Here is a 15,470-nt window from a genome sequence, read left to right on the forward strand (position 1 = left end):
ATAACATTTCTCATAACATATTACTTTTTTTCTCTGTGTGGTTAATGCAAAAAATTATGGCCACTTAAGGCAATTAGCAAGCGAGAATTTAACATCTGCTTTGTGAAGCTATAATCGCCTTCGCAAATTTACATATCGAATTAGTTTTTGTTTATTTCCTAAAATTATTTTCATTTTATTCCGACACTGTTTTGCACTGTCAAGAGCCAATGAGTTCTGAAACTACCGAAAATAAAGGTCCATCAAAAACTTGCAAAATCATCTGTCTAGTCATAGTCAATTGGAATTTTACAAAGACAGACAAGACAGACAACTATGCAGAAAGAGTGTATGCACACAAAATGCAAAAATAACAAGAAAGAACACCACAAACCTTATATAACTTTTGATTTGCTTTATTGTATCAATATTACTATTTGACTAATTATATAAATATGAGATTAATTCTTTTATATTAATCCAAGGTTTTCAATAAAAATGTCAGTATTCCATAGCATTGATTGAGTATCTGAAAAATCGATATAAATGTACATAACATAAGAGCTTTTTTTACTTAAGGACCTTACGGCGGTGTAGTTTCTTAAATTAAAAGACGGAAATGGGCTGGCTCTCATGATCAGGGGATTCTGGGCGCGACGAATTATCAGGCAGAGAAGGCGATAATTTTCCTTGGATCCCCTGGTGGGATCATATGCCTCGTATGCAGCCTCTGAAATTTTCAGTGACTTCTGCGATAACATGTCTCCACAAACACACCACATGGACAGATGTCCCAAGGCGAGCAGCATGAGGACTGCAAACTGAGCCACCACCTTGGGATCTTTTCGGGCCTCCATTGCCTCTAAGACCGATAGAGAGACCAATGAGAAGTTTACCGCCATTTGCATGATGAGTGTCCCATGAAAAACATCATTAGTATGATCCAAAATTCTTAAATGACATGTTAAAATATGCAAGGAAACAAAGTTACCAAGATATCCGTAAATCGTTATAATATTTTGGATCCCTGATTGAATGCTTACTCAACAATCTTCTGGTGAAACTTGACCAAGCGCATTATTTCCAGATTCAGCTGTTCATTGTCCTTGCATCTCCGGTGAAGGTTTTGAAGTTCGAGACATAGAACTTCGATGGCAAAGGTTAACTCTCCGTAAATGCATACTGAAAGGCCCTCCATGCACAACAGCCATGTAAGAAAATACGTCCCAAGAAAACTCTGAAACAAATAGATAATGGCGTGTGTGATGGGGTGGGTCGATCTGTCGTGCCATTGAAAGGGAAAAGCCGCGTGAAAGGGAAGGTTCTGCTTCTGGACCCACATTGGTGATGTTATTAGGAGTACGAGAAAAATACACAAGAAGAGCCCCCAAGACGATGCCAAAACGAACGCCATCAGGAAATACCAGCGTTTGCCAGGACGAAAATCGACTGCACCTGGACCCTCCAGTGCCCAAGGATGCAATGCTTCCAGGTCGCTGATGACCTCATTAAGACCATCACCGTACCAATTAAAATAAAAAACTTTGAAAAGAATAAAAAATGCCTGAAAACGAGTAATTTAGTTATTTTTTTGATCAGCTTTGAAGCACAAAAGCTTTGTCTCACCCCAATCATAAAAGCAAGATCTCGACCCATCTCAACACTGTCTCCTAACGATTCCGTTAAGCCGTACCACAGTGAAGCAAAAAATACGGAAGTTTGAACACACACCAAACTGTGCCAAACGAATCGATAGGGTAACCGTCGTTCCTCGGAGGTTGTGAATAAAAACATTGCTCTGCAAATAGGTTTTAAATATATTTTAATCGCGAATACACATTACTCAGACTTCAACTGTTCCCTCCAATAATATAATGAAGAATGCTTAGACTCCAGTTGAGGATTCCAGAAAATCTTCCAGCCATCTTTATAAAATATCAGAAATCGATCTAAGTTGCTACGTAAGTCCATTTCGAAACACTTCTGTTTTGCGAGTGCCCGCTAAAAAGTTTTTCAATTACGAATTAAGTAGCAGTCAAGCAGTGCACCGAAAACAATTTTAAGGTTCCCATTAGACTTTTTCGAAATTCATCAGAGGTTAAACAATTTTACAAGCCACCTTACATTTCTTAACTATATCTAAAGTTAGACTTATTAAACAGATTGTTAGTTTAAGCTGTTTACAAATATTATAAGCTATATAGTCTTAACAAATAGGTACTAAATTAATCAAAACCTATTATAATTTTTTCCTGTTTCGTAATAGGCAAAAAATAATGGCCATTACTGCAATTACTGGGCGAGAACTTAACATCTGCTTCGCGAAACTCTAAACGCTTTCACAAATTTACATATGGCATTAGTTCCTGCATATTTCATTATTTTTCCCCCCTTTAAACCGAACCCCGCCAGCGACCATTAATAATTCGCCAGCACATAAAAATGAAAAACGATTTAATTTCGATTTCGGTTGAGATCTGCCGAAATGCGAAAAAGTGAAAGTTCGCATTGTTATAAAATGATTTTTTTCCTTCACAGTGCCACAGCGAGAAAAGCAGCATCCGCAGAGCTGGAAATATTTAGGTTGCCCGGTCAAGAAGGAATATTTATGCCATTTATGACACGAAAGGCCCTCCGAACGTGCTGTCCGCAGATTGCAGCATTTTTGCATATTTGCAGCACGAAGCGGAGCCGGCGAAACGAAATGAAATGCAGATAAAGCCGGGCTTAGTCGAGGTGACTTGAGTGGAGTTGAGTTTTCGAGTTTTGGAGTTTTGCAGTTTTGAACGGAGGGCGCAGCTCGGCGCAATCGAAAGCGAAAGATTTGGGGTCCGATATGAACATATGGTCATATGGATCGGTCGCTCTTTTCTTGTCCCCAGTACTTGAATCCGTGGGTGGCGGCGGGTGAATGGGGCATTTGCATATTGGAACGATTGAACTGCCCCGGACAGCAGGACAGCTGGCAATTGTGTGAGTGTGTGGACAGGAGACCAACAAGATCGTATGACAAAAAGTGAGATCCGTGGGGCTTTCCTCGGAGGCATCGAAAATGTCATGCGGTTTTATGACTTCATTAGCGACAGCCCCCAGAAGCCGGTAGGAATTTAATGGACCCGCTGCTCCTGGGTTGACAAACAAATTTGAGGAACATTTTCGTGTCTTGATGAGAGGGAAATGAGCCGTGGAGCTGGGGAAAACTAATCAGTGAGGCGCTGACTAGCCAGTCTAGCCCCAATCTGGAGGCCATGTCACGAGTCCATGGCAACGACGATGATGATGTGCATATGGGGCTGCCTAATAATGAAGTCGTGCATGGCATTTGTTCTGTTCGGTTCGAGTTCGATGATTAAGAGGCCCGGCCACCGAATCCGGACCGAATGTCTGACACCTTTTCGCTGTTTTCGCGGGAATCGGCGCATGTCAGCAAATTGGGTGTACGGAAAGGGGTATCTTAACTGGGTCGGTTATTCTCGCTGACTTGCAATGTCACACGATTTTGGCCACTCGATAAGATCGGATGCTCGCAGTGTATCGCTTGACATGAGCGGAAATGAATCCCATCGAGGTAGTCAAGATGTCAGCCTTGATAGGCAAAATTCTCTTTCGCGTTTTCCAAATTCTTTGAGTAACCTGTTTTCATTTGAGACAAGTGCATCGGTTTCAGTTAAGCCCTCAAAGAAATTCTATAAATTATAAAAAATATGTACTTCTAAGGATTATGTAAACAAAAAAACAATCCATATACTTTTTATAAAATAAAATAAGAACTCATTAATGAAATTTGTTAGAATTCAGTTTGAATACTTATTTGAGTAAAGGTAAGTAGACTTACAAAATATATGACTAGCCTCTGCCTTCCACTTTTCTTCCCCTATTAATTAATAAATATAATCTATGATTAAGTGTTTATGCTGAATGTTAAACTTTATCTAGACCAACTTCTCTTATATTTTAAGTTTTAGAACGTCTTCAATACCCCCTTTGAACACTTTTCCCAAGTGTACTTGACTGCGTTTGAACCCATTTAAATCCTGCGTCGTAAGTCAGACTCATACTTCTGCGATTGTGCGACTCAGAAGTTTCACTTTGAGGGGTCTGGGCCCTCAATAACCAACTTTCCCGCCAGCCCCTTTGACAAGCCCCCACAATGAGCGATATTGTGCGGAGATAATAAACCATACAAATAACTGAGCTCGTCCCAAAGCTCCCACTGACATCCCCGACTTCTGCCGACGATAATGTCGTCGTCTTGGCCCGGCTCGTTGAATGTCGACAGGCGAATCATCAGCCTATCGACAGTGCACTTTTGCCTTCTAAAGTGCATCTTATGGCGGTCCCCACTCTGCAAATCTAACCAGCTCCTAAGCCCGGGCGCATGCATCATCATTATCATCATCATCGTTGCCAGCTGCATGCAAGCGAAAATCCAACTACTGCGCATGAATGAATCACGTCGCAGTCCAAGTCCACCGAGATCGCTGTTCAGATGCAAAAACTTGCAACTTCGCAACTGCATCTCATGCCAACCGTCTAGCGAAAGTCGCGACAAAACTCTCTCAATCCGCAATCCCCAATCCCCAGTCCCCGATCCCCGAATTCCCCACTCCCCATATCAGGCCCGAAACCGATCCCCCAGTCTTTAGCCCCATCGATGCAGTCGGTCCTGTGTAACCATAATGATGAATTAGGCTGCTGTCATGTCATGACAAAGGCGCTGCATGCAATTTAGATGGAAAACGGCCAAGAAGTTGGCTCTTTCGGGGGCCGAAGAGGCGCTGAAGGAGTCGTCTAAGTAAATAAACACAAGGGAAATGCAATTGCAATTGCCATAGCGAATATTCAAATGTAAGTAGGAAGTGGGTCTTAAATGAGCCACAGCGAGAAAAAGAAACTGCAGTCTGACAAATCGCTGGCTATTCAGCTTTGTCGCCAAACAGTGGGTTCACTTTTCCAGCTAAAAATAGTGTAGCAATATCATATAAATTAAATTAAATATAAAAAATAACACCCTCTCTAGCTAAGCTCCTTTTATATCTTAATAAATAATACTTACGTTTTCAAAAATAGGATAAGGTTAAGGAACCATAAGCTGATCAAAAGTTGGTTGAATAAAGCCTGATTACAGAAAATTACACCTTTCATAAATCAATTTAAAATTTGTATAGCTGTTAATAATAAAATTCTAATTTATGACTTTCTATAGGAATTCGGAGAGGGAAAATCATTAAATTATCAAAAAAAAAATTAAATGGAGAATCGCAGTGAAATTATATATTTTTTAAAATCCTAAATTTAGAATCTGTTAGCCACTATTCTGGAAAAAATTCCTTTTAAAAAATATATATTGTTTTAAATATTTTTTTATATTACCAAATTCATTTCTGACCCAGTTTTAAGCTAATTACGAGTGTAGTCCACTATTTTCAACTGCTGTCCCCATAGTCCAGTTTAAAATTTGGTGTGCTTTTCACTTTTCGTGGCCAGCACCTACAGGTTTTCACTCGTGCAGATGCAAATGGTTGTACATTGGATATTGGTTATTGGCCTAATACGTTGGCGTTTGCTAATTAATTGCGGCTGCTTGTCGTTGGCAATTAGTGTGGCCCAGGAAGATGACATGTTATGCCATGTTGTCGTGCCAAATGAAGTTATTCGCCTCGTCCATGCCGCAGAATGTCAGGATCGTAGCCCCACAGACCCTCAGACTCTTGGCCCCATCGCAGCGAAGGTTAATTGCCAACAATAAGATTCAATCAAGCTAATGACGGAGCAGTCAAACGCCAGCAACCGGCAGCCAACAAGCATCGGTCTGAAGCAAAACCAGCTTCCAGTTCGGGCTCCACACACAATTGCAATTTATGAGCCCAATCTTCAGACGGCTTGAACCACTCTTCGAAGTTGCAGTAAATGCAGTGGCGACCTTTTGGGGTCGCATGCATAAAATGCAGGCTCTTTGCAGAACTTTCTTCGAGTGGCCCAAAATGGTCGATTTCCTTTATAGCTTTAATAAAGCGACAAGTAACCTAATGCTTTTATTTGTCAAGCAAAGTATTTTACAATTATGTAAGTTTCTGAATGTGTTTGCCTTTAACTGAGTAAATAACTAGTGAAAAAAAAATGGTAGATCTAGTCCAATGTGTTGGTCAACACTGTTAGAATTGAATAGCATTGCTTAAGGATCTGCAAAAGAATATTTTCAAAAACATTTCAATATCCTTTTTGGAAATTACTTACAAACATGTAATTCTCCAAGTTAAAAGGTGGAAAAGGACTTGCACTCATTGCAAGCGGCTGTTGGGCTCTCTGAATAAAGAAAATAAAGTGCCGATGTATTCTTTTAGATCCAACAGTCGGGTCATAAGCCTCGTAGGCAGCAAAGGCCACCTGTTCTGATTCTTCGGAAAACATATCTCCGAATTTCGACCAGAAAGAGAGGTGACCCAGAGTCATCAGCATTACAACCAGATACTCGACTGCCACTTGGGGATCCTTTCGGGCTGCCAGTACTTCAAAAAGTGACAATGAGACGAGAACGAAGTTGACCAGCATTTGCATGATAAATGCTTTATTGAATATATCGTTGCAATGTTCGGAAAGACTGTTAATAGACGGAGAAACATTATACATAGAGTTTTTTTTAAGTATTTCCCAATGCTTACAGGATGATTTGCTGATGGAACTTGGTCAGTCGATGAAGCTCTGTAGTCAGCAGATTCTCATCGCCTTGGCAAAAAGCCGTGAGGTTTCGCAGCTCGATAGAAAGCACCCTTAGGGAGGAAGTCAACTCGAAGAAAATGGACACACCCATGTTCTCCACAAGGCCCAGCCAAATTAGGAAGTACAGCATAGTGGTGCTTTGACTTACAAAGATGATGGCATGGGTAATCGGGTGTTTCGTTGGATCGTGCAGGTGAAAGGGCCAGGCGACGTGAAAGGGCAATATCTGCGATTCCATCCAAAAGGGCGTTGATATCTTTATGAAGACGAAAAGTATAAGAAAGGTTAACCAGGTTACGAGCAAAGCCATAAACAACAGGAAGTGCAAACGCTTGGTGGACTGCACTTCCTTACTTCCCGGGCCCTTTATTGTCCTGTGATGGAAATCCTCGAGAGCATTGACTACCATATCGACGTCATCACCATACTGAGCGAAGAACGCCAATCTAAAGCATATGAATAGGCACTAAGAGTTGTGGTTTATATCAATGAAAGATGCATAATAATCATGCTATTTTATCTAACCGTTATGGTAAAGACTAGATCTCGACCCAGATTGACGATATCACCAATGGACTCAACTATACCGTAGAAAAGGGAGGCTATACTAATCGCTAGTTGGATCAAGATATAAGACTGCCAGACCACATTGTTGGACAGAAGCCGTTCCTCCGTGCTTGTGTAAAGACCTATGGCTCTATAATATAGGAAACCTTTATAAAAACTTCTAGGGTTCCATTTATATACAACCTAATTTGATCCCGAGTCCAGTAGGCGACAATATGTTGGGAACGAGCACTGGGATCCTTGAGAACAGCCCAGCCTTCAAAAAACGGTATCCACAATCGATGCCATTTTCCCTTTCTCGGTTCGGTCATCTTGCGATCCTATCCAATGCAAATACTAGGAGTGTCGACTGACCCGGAACTGTGAACTGTTTTATACGCATACGAGGTGTGGAATTACTGAATAAATAAAGAAGGAACTTATTGCTCATTACGGCAATTGCCGGCCGAGAACTTTGCAGCTGGGCAGGCCTGGGAAATGGAAATGAAAATGGCAATGGGCAAATGGCGAATGGGAAAACTCATATTTGCAACTGCAATTATTGGCGAATACTCCGGTATAACGTCCACTTAAAATCATAGGAGCAGCCTTCGAGTGCCAGGCGATTATCGGGTCGGGCAGAGGCAGATTTCCTCCTCGTTGCCACTCTGCCATTGTTGCCCCATTGTTGTTTGGAGTCGGGCTTCGAATGCATTTCACCAGTCTTCGGATTTCTGGCCGGCATCGAAAGGCAAATTTGCACACTCGTTGCGGTTCTGCAACAATGTTTGCACTTTTCTTTCGTTATCGTGCGTTCTGCTGACTTTTCCCCGCTCCATTTAAGGCAAGCCGAAATGCATTTTACAGTTTTACCTTTTGCAAATCTCTAACGGCCTGCCAAACGAACAAAATATTGCCTTGGCCAAATTTGGTAGCCCCAAAAACCGAAGGTGGGGGGTGATGCACTCTGAGAAATCGTTCGTAATCCATTGTATCAGTAGAGCCAACTTTGAAGTATCCAGTTGGGAAATAACCCAATTAATTTGAATAGCTTGAACTTTTTGACAAAAGTGATATACAAAGTGTTACCACCGTATCCAATGATCGATATAAAATATGTAAGGCTTAATTTCTTAAGGAGTTACGAAGGGTTTCTTAAAACTACGTCTTGGAAACCAGGAATACCATAACTCAAAATTTTTTAAAAAAATTTTTAATTTAGTAAAGCTGAGAATTGATTTTACACAAATAACGATGAATATTTAAAATAAATTTGTATGTTTAAAGCAGTGTATGAAAAACATGAAAAAACACAAAGAAGTGCTCGTTTTTGGCCCAAAACCCCTTTTAACCCTTAAATAAAAAAAAATATTTAAATAATGTTAACTTTTTAAAAAGTCTAACCCTTTCATCTACGTCTTAGCTAGATTAGGCTGCGGATATATTTTATTCAAGTGTGGTCAGACATATCGCCTAGAACGTCTGGCCTGGGGCGACTTTTGACTTTTACTATCGTATCTCGCTCCACATGTGGCTCACATCACCCACACGGCTGGGACTTATTAATCTGGATAGCATTTAGCGAGGACTTGTCGCCGCATATTTGGCGAGTGCCTCCGAAGTGGAAACTGGAAATGGATGTGGATGTTGATGTGGCAGAGAGCGGAGCTTGTCCGGTGAATGTCGTCCGCTTCATTAAGGCCACAACAGCAAACGGCAAACGACAAACGTCTCAGCAATCAGACAGACAGACAACTCTGCCAATTTCCATCAAAAGTAGTTGGTAGTAGCTTTTCGGCTAGACCAAACGCAGATCGATTTTGGGACAGCCGATGCCGGTGGTACAGCTTTCGCTTTGAGCAAAATTGCGGCTCAAGTACAGGTAGCACTACAATTTGCGCGCTTGTCAAGTGTACGACAACATTACGCGCAATTGTTCAATGTCAACGCATTTGATGAGCATGAAATGCCTTTGCCTTTGTGGATGGATTGCTCTTGTCGGGGATTCTGTTTCTGATTCTGATGCAGACTGTGCTTCAGCTTCTGCTTCAGCTTCTGCCTCGCCGGCTCTTGTCCGAGTCCATAGTTCCTGCCCCCAAGGCTCCGCGCCCATCCATTGTCCCTGCCTTCCCATCCAGAGTGCAGTCGGCACCAGGAGGCAGCAATTCCCATGTGCTGCCATGTTCTGTGTGATAACGAAGCCAGCTCCTCGAGTGCTCCATTGTCGCTGGGATTCTGTCCTGCGCCGCGATGTACTCCATTCCGTCCACCGGCGACTCGTCTGCCGGCCATGACAACGCTGACAATCAAAAATGCGCCGTATGAACTCAATTAAGGTTCCTCCTAGGGAGACTAGATGGGGAACAGTGGCTCTTTGAAATCAGATCTGGTCCACAAAAGCAGGCCTGAATGATTTAGGCAAGGCATAGTTCTGAAGATCTGTTATAACTCATTTGTCTATAAATTGTTGTTCTGATGGCCTACAGAATGGCACCCCAAAAACTGCACTTCTAGATATCATAACTTAAGTTATCGGATCCCGATTTATACGTTGGATACCTCTTTGAAACTGTGGTTTAATTCTCTTGAATTCTGCATCAAAATGTATCTCGTTGGCGAGGGTCAAAAATATTACCCATTTTCATGTTCAATTTTTCTGAAATTCCAAGGGCCTTCAGAATGGGAACCCAAAACTGTACTTCAAGATTCCATAACTTGAGTTATTGGATCCCGATTTAGACGTGGGATACCTTTATGAATTCGTGGTTGAATTATCTTATATTCTACATTTAAATGTATCTTGTTGGCAAGGGTCAAAAATTTAACCCATTTTCATGTTCAATTTTTTCGAAATTCCAAGGGCCTCAGAATGGACCCCCCAAACCTGTACTTCTAAACTCCATAACTTGGCTTATCGGATCCCGATTTAGACGTGGGATACCTCTATGAATTCGTGGTTTAATTCTCTTATATTCTACATCAAAATGTATCTTGTTGGCGAGGGTCAAAAATTTAACCCATTTTCATGTTCAATTTTTTCGAAATTCCAAGGGGCTCAGAATGGACCCCCCAAACCTGTACTTCTAAATTCCATAACTTGAGTTATTGGATCCCGATTTAGACGTGGGATACCTTTATGAATTCGTGGTTGAATTATCTTATATTCTACATTTAAATGTATCTTGTTGGCAAGGGTCAAAAATTTAACCCATTTTCATGTTCAATTTTTTCGAAATTCCAAGGGCCTCAGAATGGACCCCCCAAACCTGTACTTCTAAACTCCATAACTTGAGTTATTGGATCCCGATTTAGACGTGTGATACCTCTATGAATTCGTGGTTGAATTATCTTGTATTCTACATTTAAATGTATCTTGTTGGCGAGGGTCAAAAATTTAACCCATTTTCATGTTCAATTTTTTCGAAATTCCAAAGGCCTCAGAATAGACACCCCAAACCTGTACTTCTAAACTCCATAACTTGAGTTATTGGATTCCGATTTAGACGTGGGATACCTCTATGAATTCGTGGTTTAATTCTCTTATATTCTACATCAAAATGTATCTTGTTGGCGAGGGTCAAAAATTTTACCCATTTTCATGTTAGATTTTTCCGAAATTCCAAGGGCCCTCAGAATGGGAACCCAAAAACTGCACTTCTATATTCCATAACTTGGCTTATCGGATTCCGATTTAGACGTGGGATACCTCTATGAAAATGTGTTTTAATTTCCAAAAACTCTACATTAAAATAGATCTTGTTGGCGAGAGTCAAAAATCTGACCCATTTTCATGTTCGATTTTTTCGAAAGTCATGGGCCTTCAGATTGGGAACCCGTAATTTTCGTAATTGTGAAAAAAGCTAGTATTTGTATATTTTAATGCTATTAGGAGTTGGTGAAGTCAATAATCCAAAAAGCAAATAAAGTTAACCTTAAGATGCCTTTTGATGGGACCAAAACGGTTATCAATTTTCACAACTACTTATTTGGATTTGGCGCATATCGTGAATAATCCATAAATACTCCCCGATACACTGCCCGTAGCATCAGCAACGCCCCAAATAATAGTTTGAAATTTGAAAGGCCAACTTTTATTACAATTGATAATAGATCCAGCGGAGAAAGAGGTTGCGCAGTGGAGAGTTTCAAGTGATTTTTCGGTTAATAAATGCATCAAAATGCTGAATCTAAAGCACTTTTATGTCGTATAATTAATCACAATTATATATTTCTATGGTCCGAGTAAATGGCCGGGACAATGGCCAACAAAGCGAAACGGCTGTGACTCCGATGCGCCACGGGGGTTCCCCGATATCGCGGGTTGAGCGGTGAGTTGGCCAAGCGGCGCACTAAAATTTTATGACTCTATTATGAGAGCGGCGGTCATTCTGCAGCAGCTCCGCCAACTTCTTGAGCCCCCACCTCCACCCATACCTCCACCTGATTTTCCGGCTCCATTGTGGGGGCCTCTAGAACAATAGGTCCCCAAGATGCCCTCGTCTCACTCTCTGTTTGCATTTGCTCTCAAGTGGATGCCAAAGATTTCAGCACTCAGATTATGCAACACACACACTCGTGCGAATGGCCGGCGTAATTTATAACTGAGCTAAAATAGCTGAGGAAAAACCTTAGAGGCAATAACAAAATAAAGAAAAACTAGAAAAAATCCAGGAAAATACAACAAAAAGAAAAAATATAATGCACACAAATTTGCGTCGCCTTGCGGCCTTAAAAAAAGATGCGAGCCTCTTCATAATGTCGATGCACTGAGAAATATTACACACTAACATTGAAGAACAAAATTGTAATATAAATGCCACTTGTAAAGTAATAGATTAAATTGCTAATTAGTACTTTTTTATAACATTTTTACGAATACTGTATGATCCTGACTTGGTTGTTAAGGTGTATCTTATTATGGAATTATAATATTCTTAACTCTCTCTCTAAATAAAATTAATATTGTAGGAAGACATCGTTTAAAGGACTCACATATTTGTAAGTAAACATTCATTTCGCATAAGAGTTGGCGCATAAACAAAGGTAATCTTTGATAGGTTCGAAACGTGAGTTTAAATTAAGGACTTATGACACTTGCTTGATATTAACTAACTGGATGGATCTATTCTAAAAAGGCTCTAAGGAATTTGATTATGTTATGAATATATTTATTAAATCATTTTTATGATGCCATCACTTAGGTGAGTCGAACATAGAGCCAGTGTCTTTATGTCTTAAATCCACTTCCTTATATCCTAAATGAATATCATTATTTATTTGCAGTGTGGGTTCCGTTGGCCGCTCTGACCCCGGCACATGTGGTGTTGCTACCTTCCTACCATGTGTCTCCCACTGCCACGCCCCCAGCCCCCAGCCCCCAGTCGAGTGCAACAGCAACAGCAACAGCAACAGCAGCTTCGTTGCTGTTGTCGTCGCGCAACAATAAACTGCATTCCTGGGATATTAATCACAGCAGCACTCGACCACTCCACTCCACTCTATTATGCGGCACTCCATGCTTATGAATAACTCCTGACTGCAGGCGACTTGAAGCTGGCTTAAAGTTCGACCCGGGCTAATGAAAGTTTTGCGGACATATCTATTGGCCAGACTGCTCCGCAAGCATTTGCCACACTACTCGTACAGATACTACGATGGTTTGTCACTGGTGTTTCGGGACCAGGACATCGGTGCGCCATCACAACATAATCCACTGCCGCACCACTCGAACGCTGAATATTTATTAGCAATATGCGATGTACGAGTATTTGCCTTCGATTGGGGCTCGTTCATGCGCAAACCGCTAAGCAAATGCAGCTCGCGTTCGATCGATTGATAATGGCATCGGACCGGGAACAGCGGGCAACAACACCTAGCCAACGGGCACAGGCCACCGCAACAATACAACAACACAACGGGCGAGACATGCAAACTAAGGATAGGTCCCGAACCCACTCCACATGCACAGGGAAAATTACAGGGATATTACCCATGGCAATCTTGATTTATTTATGTTCCAGCTCACCTAAATGTTATTCATAAATAAGCTTTAAACATTCCGACATTTAAATAAATGCATTTGTTTCCGTGATAGAAACAGAACCTATATAACATTTTTAGATTTTCATAGAAATATGTTAAAATCAAACCATAATAAATAGATAAGTTTCACTAAGTTATAATGCAAATCAGATTTAAAATGGGCAACAAAAATGTTTGGCGCTTTTGCATTTTAAAATATGTAAGAAAGGAGCTATACAAATTCAAATAAATATTTTTTGGGTTTTTAACTTGTATAACCAGTAGATAAATGATGGAACTATCTCAGGAAATACAGATTAAATTAAAAATATAAACTAGATACTTGCCATATTTGTAATTTATTCATTTATTTAATATTCCAAATCAAATAAATAAATAATAAAATTACAAATATTTTCCTCCAGTGCTGGAGTGTGCTCCCAGCTCCATCGCCAGTCCCTCCCCCGAAACACAATTAATATTTATGACCTTGCCCGCCTGATATATTTGCCTGGGCGCACACACGTAAATGCCGCGATTTATCATACGGCGGCTTTCGCAGTTCGTTGGGCTAGCAAATCGCGGGAAGGGGTACAGTCGATATAGCCGCAAGGATAATAGAACTGTTAACATGGGAATAAAATTTCGAATAAAATGCAATAGATTTCATCTAAATGGCTCGCCATGGCCGACCGCTCTGCACTCCACAAATGCAAATTGAGAATCGTTGGGAAAATTTCCATGAAATTGCCCTTTTTGGTATTTAATTAATTCAAACGTCACTAATTAGCTGCCAAAAAAACGCAGCCATGTCAAAAACGAAGCCAACCTGCCGCTGCTGTCCCCTGTGCGACCTCACCTGAACCCACCTGAACTCGCTCCCTGAAAAGCGGTAGCGGCAGCCTCACCTGGGGCGGTTAATTAAGTCAACTCCCGTTGGAGGAACAGCACCAGCCACCACCAAAACAACCAGAGCTCTTTGATAGGGGTTCGAAGTGATGGTACCCTGTAGGTCAAAAAAGAATATAGGGCTCCCAAAAATGCTAGTTAAACGAAACAAAAAAGTTTCATGATTTTTAAGACCTATCTAAGGATCAATGAAATAATTTGATCTAATTAAAAGCTTACTGATTAGGGGCCGATTTCTCAATGTCTTGTCATGGTTATAGTTTGTCGGAGTAAATTAACTAAAGGTTAAATTGTTCAGAAAGACAAATTCCTTTGTTTTACGTTCGACAATCTTTACATGATCCAAGGAAGGCAAATGTATTACTTACCACAAATCCCATATGTTTTTTGTTTTTGGCTCCTTGTTCTTCAAAATAATATAAAAAATCGTTAAAATTCACGTCTTCTTTTGGATTTCATATGCTAAACAATAACTTATTATTTAAAAAACCATAAAATATTTGAAGGGTTGGGACCATAGATAGTTACATTATGAATGGTAATACCTAGTGGTCTCTATATAAATTCTAAAACAAATATAAAAAGTATCTTCTTGATTTTGCGTCTTCAGTTTACCCCTAAAATTTCCTTGATACCCTGTACATAACCACCTCGCCAGCTTTACTCCGGCAAGTGCATGCATATTTTAGCATGAAAATATTCATAATTAAAGTGCGTGAGTCTCGGGGTCGCTCTTCTGGTGGTGTGTGTGTATTATTGTAATGGCATAATTAATTTATTAATTAGTTTTGTTTTTCGTTTGCTCTCGCTTCTTCGCTCTTGTAAGCCGAAGCCAGCTGAACCGTGAGTCTTCGCTGCGGGAGGTGTTGTAGTTTTACCGCCTTGGCCCTCGTATGAACGCGTAATTGGAGCTGCCCACGCACAGGGCCCATTGGCCGGGAACTACAGGATCTCGGGGCCAGAAACAGATACCAAAAACCGGGCCCAGACATTCAGTTGGCCAGGTTCAAGGCGGCCAATGCCAACAGTAGCTGCTGTGACAACAATTAAATGCCCCCCTCGCGATGTGCGCAATTAAAAAGTCGCAGTCGAAAACAGATTTTTATATGCAACTTGCAATGCTGCGGCGCTTTTCATTGCCGGTTATGTGAGCAATGCGGCATTGGTTGGCAAAAAAACAACGAAAAACAAAAGAAACAACAGCCATCGACGACGATGACGACGACCTCCGTGGTTGCCAAAGTCGCCTGGTAGACAATTGAAAAATTGTCGCCAGGTCTTAGCCCAGAGTCGCC

At 40.9% G+C, this 15,470-nt stretch overlaps 2 protein-coding genes across 2 annotated transcripts; both read right to left on the bottom strand.

Moving 5' to 3' along the window:
- Window positions 1-357: 357 nt before the first annotated feature.
- On the bottom strand, window positions 358-1,981 carry LOC108012759 (putative odorant receptor 65b). Its single transcript, XM_017078192.4, has 5 exons — window positions 1,829-1,981; window positions 1,606-1,777; window positions 1,023-1,543; window positions 567-930; window positions 358-508 (listed from the first exon to the last, which is right to left on the bottom strand). Exons 1-5 carry the CDS (start codon window positions 1,948-1,950, stop codon window positions 455-457), a joined length of 1,233 nt encoding a protein of 410 aa, XP_016933681.3. The 5' UTR covers window positions 1,951-1,981; the 3' UTR covers window positions 358-454.
- Window positions 1,982-6,004: 4,023 nt separating this feature from the next.
- Window positions 6,005-7,617, bottom strand: Or65a (Odorant receptor 65a). The gene is made up of 5 exons (XM_017077595.4): window positions 7,450-7,617; window positions 7,225-7,396; window positions 6,642-7,165; window positions 6,217-6,580; window positions 6,005-6,162 (listed from the first exon to the last, which is right to left on the bottom strand). Exons 1-5 carry the CDS (start codon window positions 7,575-7,577, stop codon window positions 6,109-6,111), a joined length of 1,242 nt encoding a protein of 413 aa, XP_016933084.4. The 5' UTR covers window positions 7,578-7,617; the 3' UTR covers window positions 6,005-6,108.
- Window positions 7,618-15,470: the final 7,853 nt, after the last annotated feature.

The sequence above is a fragment of the Drosophila suzukii genome, chromosome 3 (genome assembly GCF_043229965.1).
Source record: "Drosophila suzukii chromosome 3, CBGP_Dsuzu_IsoJpt1.0, whole genome shotgun sequence".
Taxonomy (NCBI): Eukaryota; Metazoa; Arthropoda; class Insecta; order Diptera; family Drosophilidae; genus Drosophila; species Drosophila suzukii.

What these genes read in the sequence shown, in the direction of transcription:
- LOC108012759 (XM_017078192.4), bottom strand. Translation starts at nt 1,950, where the DNA reads ATGGACTTACGTAGCAACTTAGATCGATTTCTGATATTTTATAAAGAT. An exon ending in TTTCACCAGAAGATTGTTGA is followed by an intron (nt 931 to 1,022) that starts GTAAGCATTCAA and finishes ATGTCATTTAAG; the next exon opens with AATTTTGGATCATACTAATG. An exon ending in ATTTAAGAAACTACACCGCC is followed by an intron (nt 509 to 566) that starts GTAAGGTCCTTA and finishes TCGATTTTTCAG; the next exon opens with ATACTCAATCAATGCTATGG.
- Or65a (XM_017077595.4), bottom strand. Translation starts at nt 7,577, where the DNA reads ATGACCGAACCGAGAAAGGGAAAATGGCATCGATTGTGGATACCGTTT. An exon ending in TGGACTCGGGATCAAATTAG is followed by an intron (nt 7,397 to 7,449) that starts GTTGTATATAAA and finishes CCTATATTATAG; the next exon opens with AGCCATAGGTCTTTACACAA. An exon ending in ACTTGGAGAATTACATGTTT is followed by an intron (nt 6,163 to 6,216) that starts GTAAGTAATTTC and finishes ATTCTTTTGCAG; the next exon opens with ATCCTTAAGCAATGCTATTC.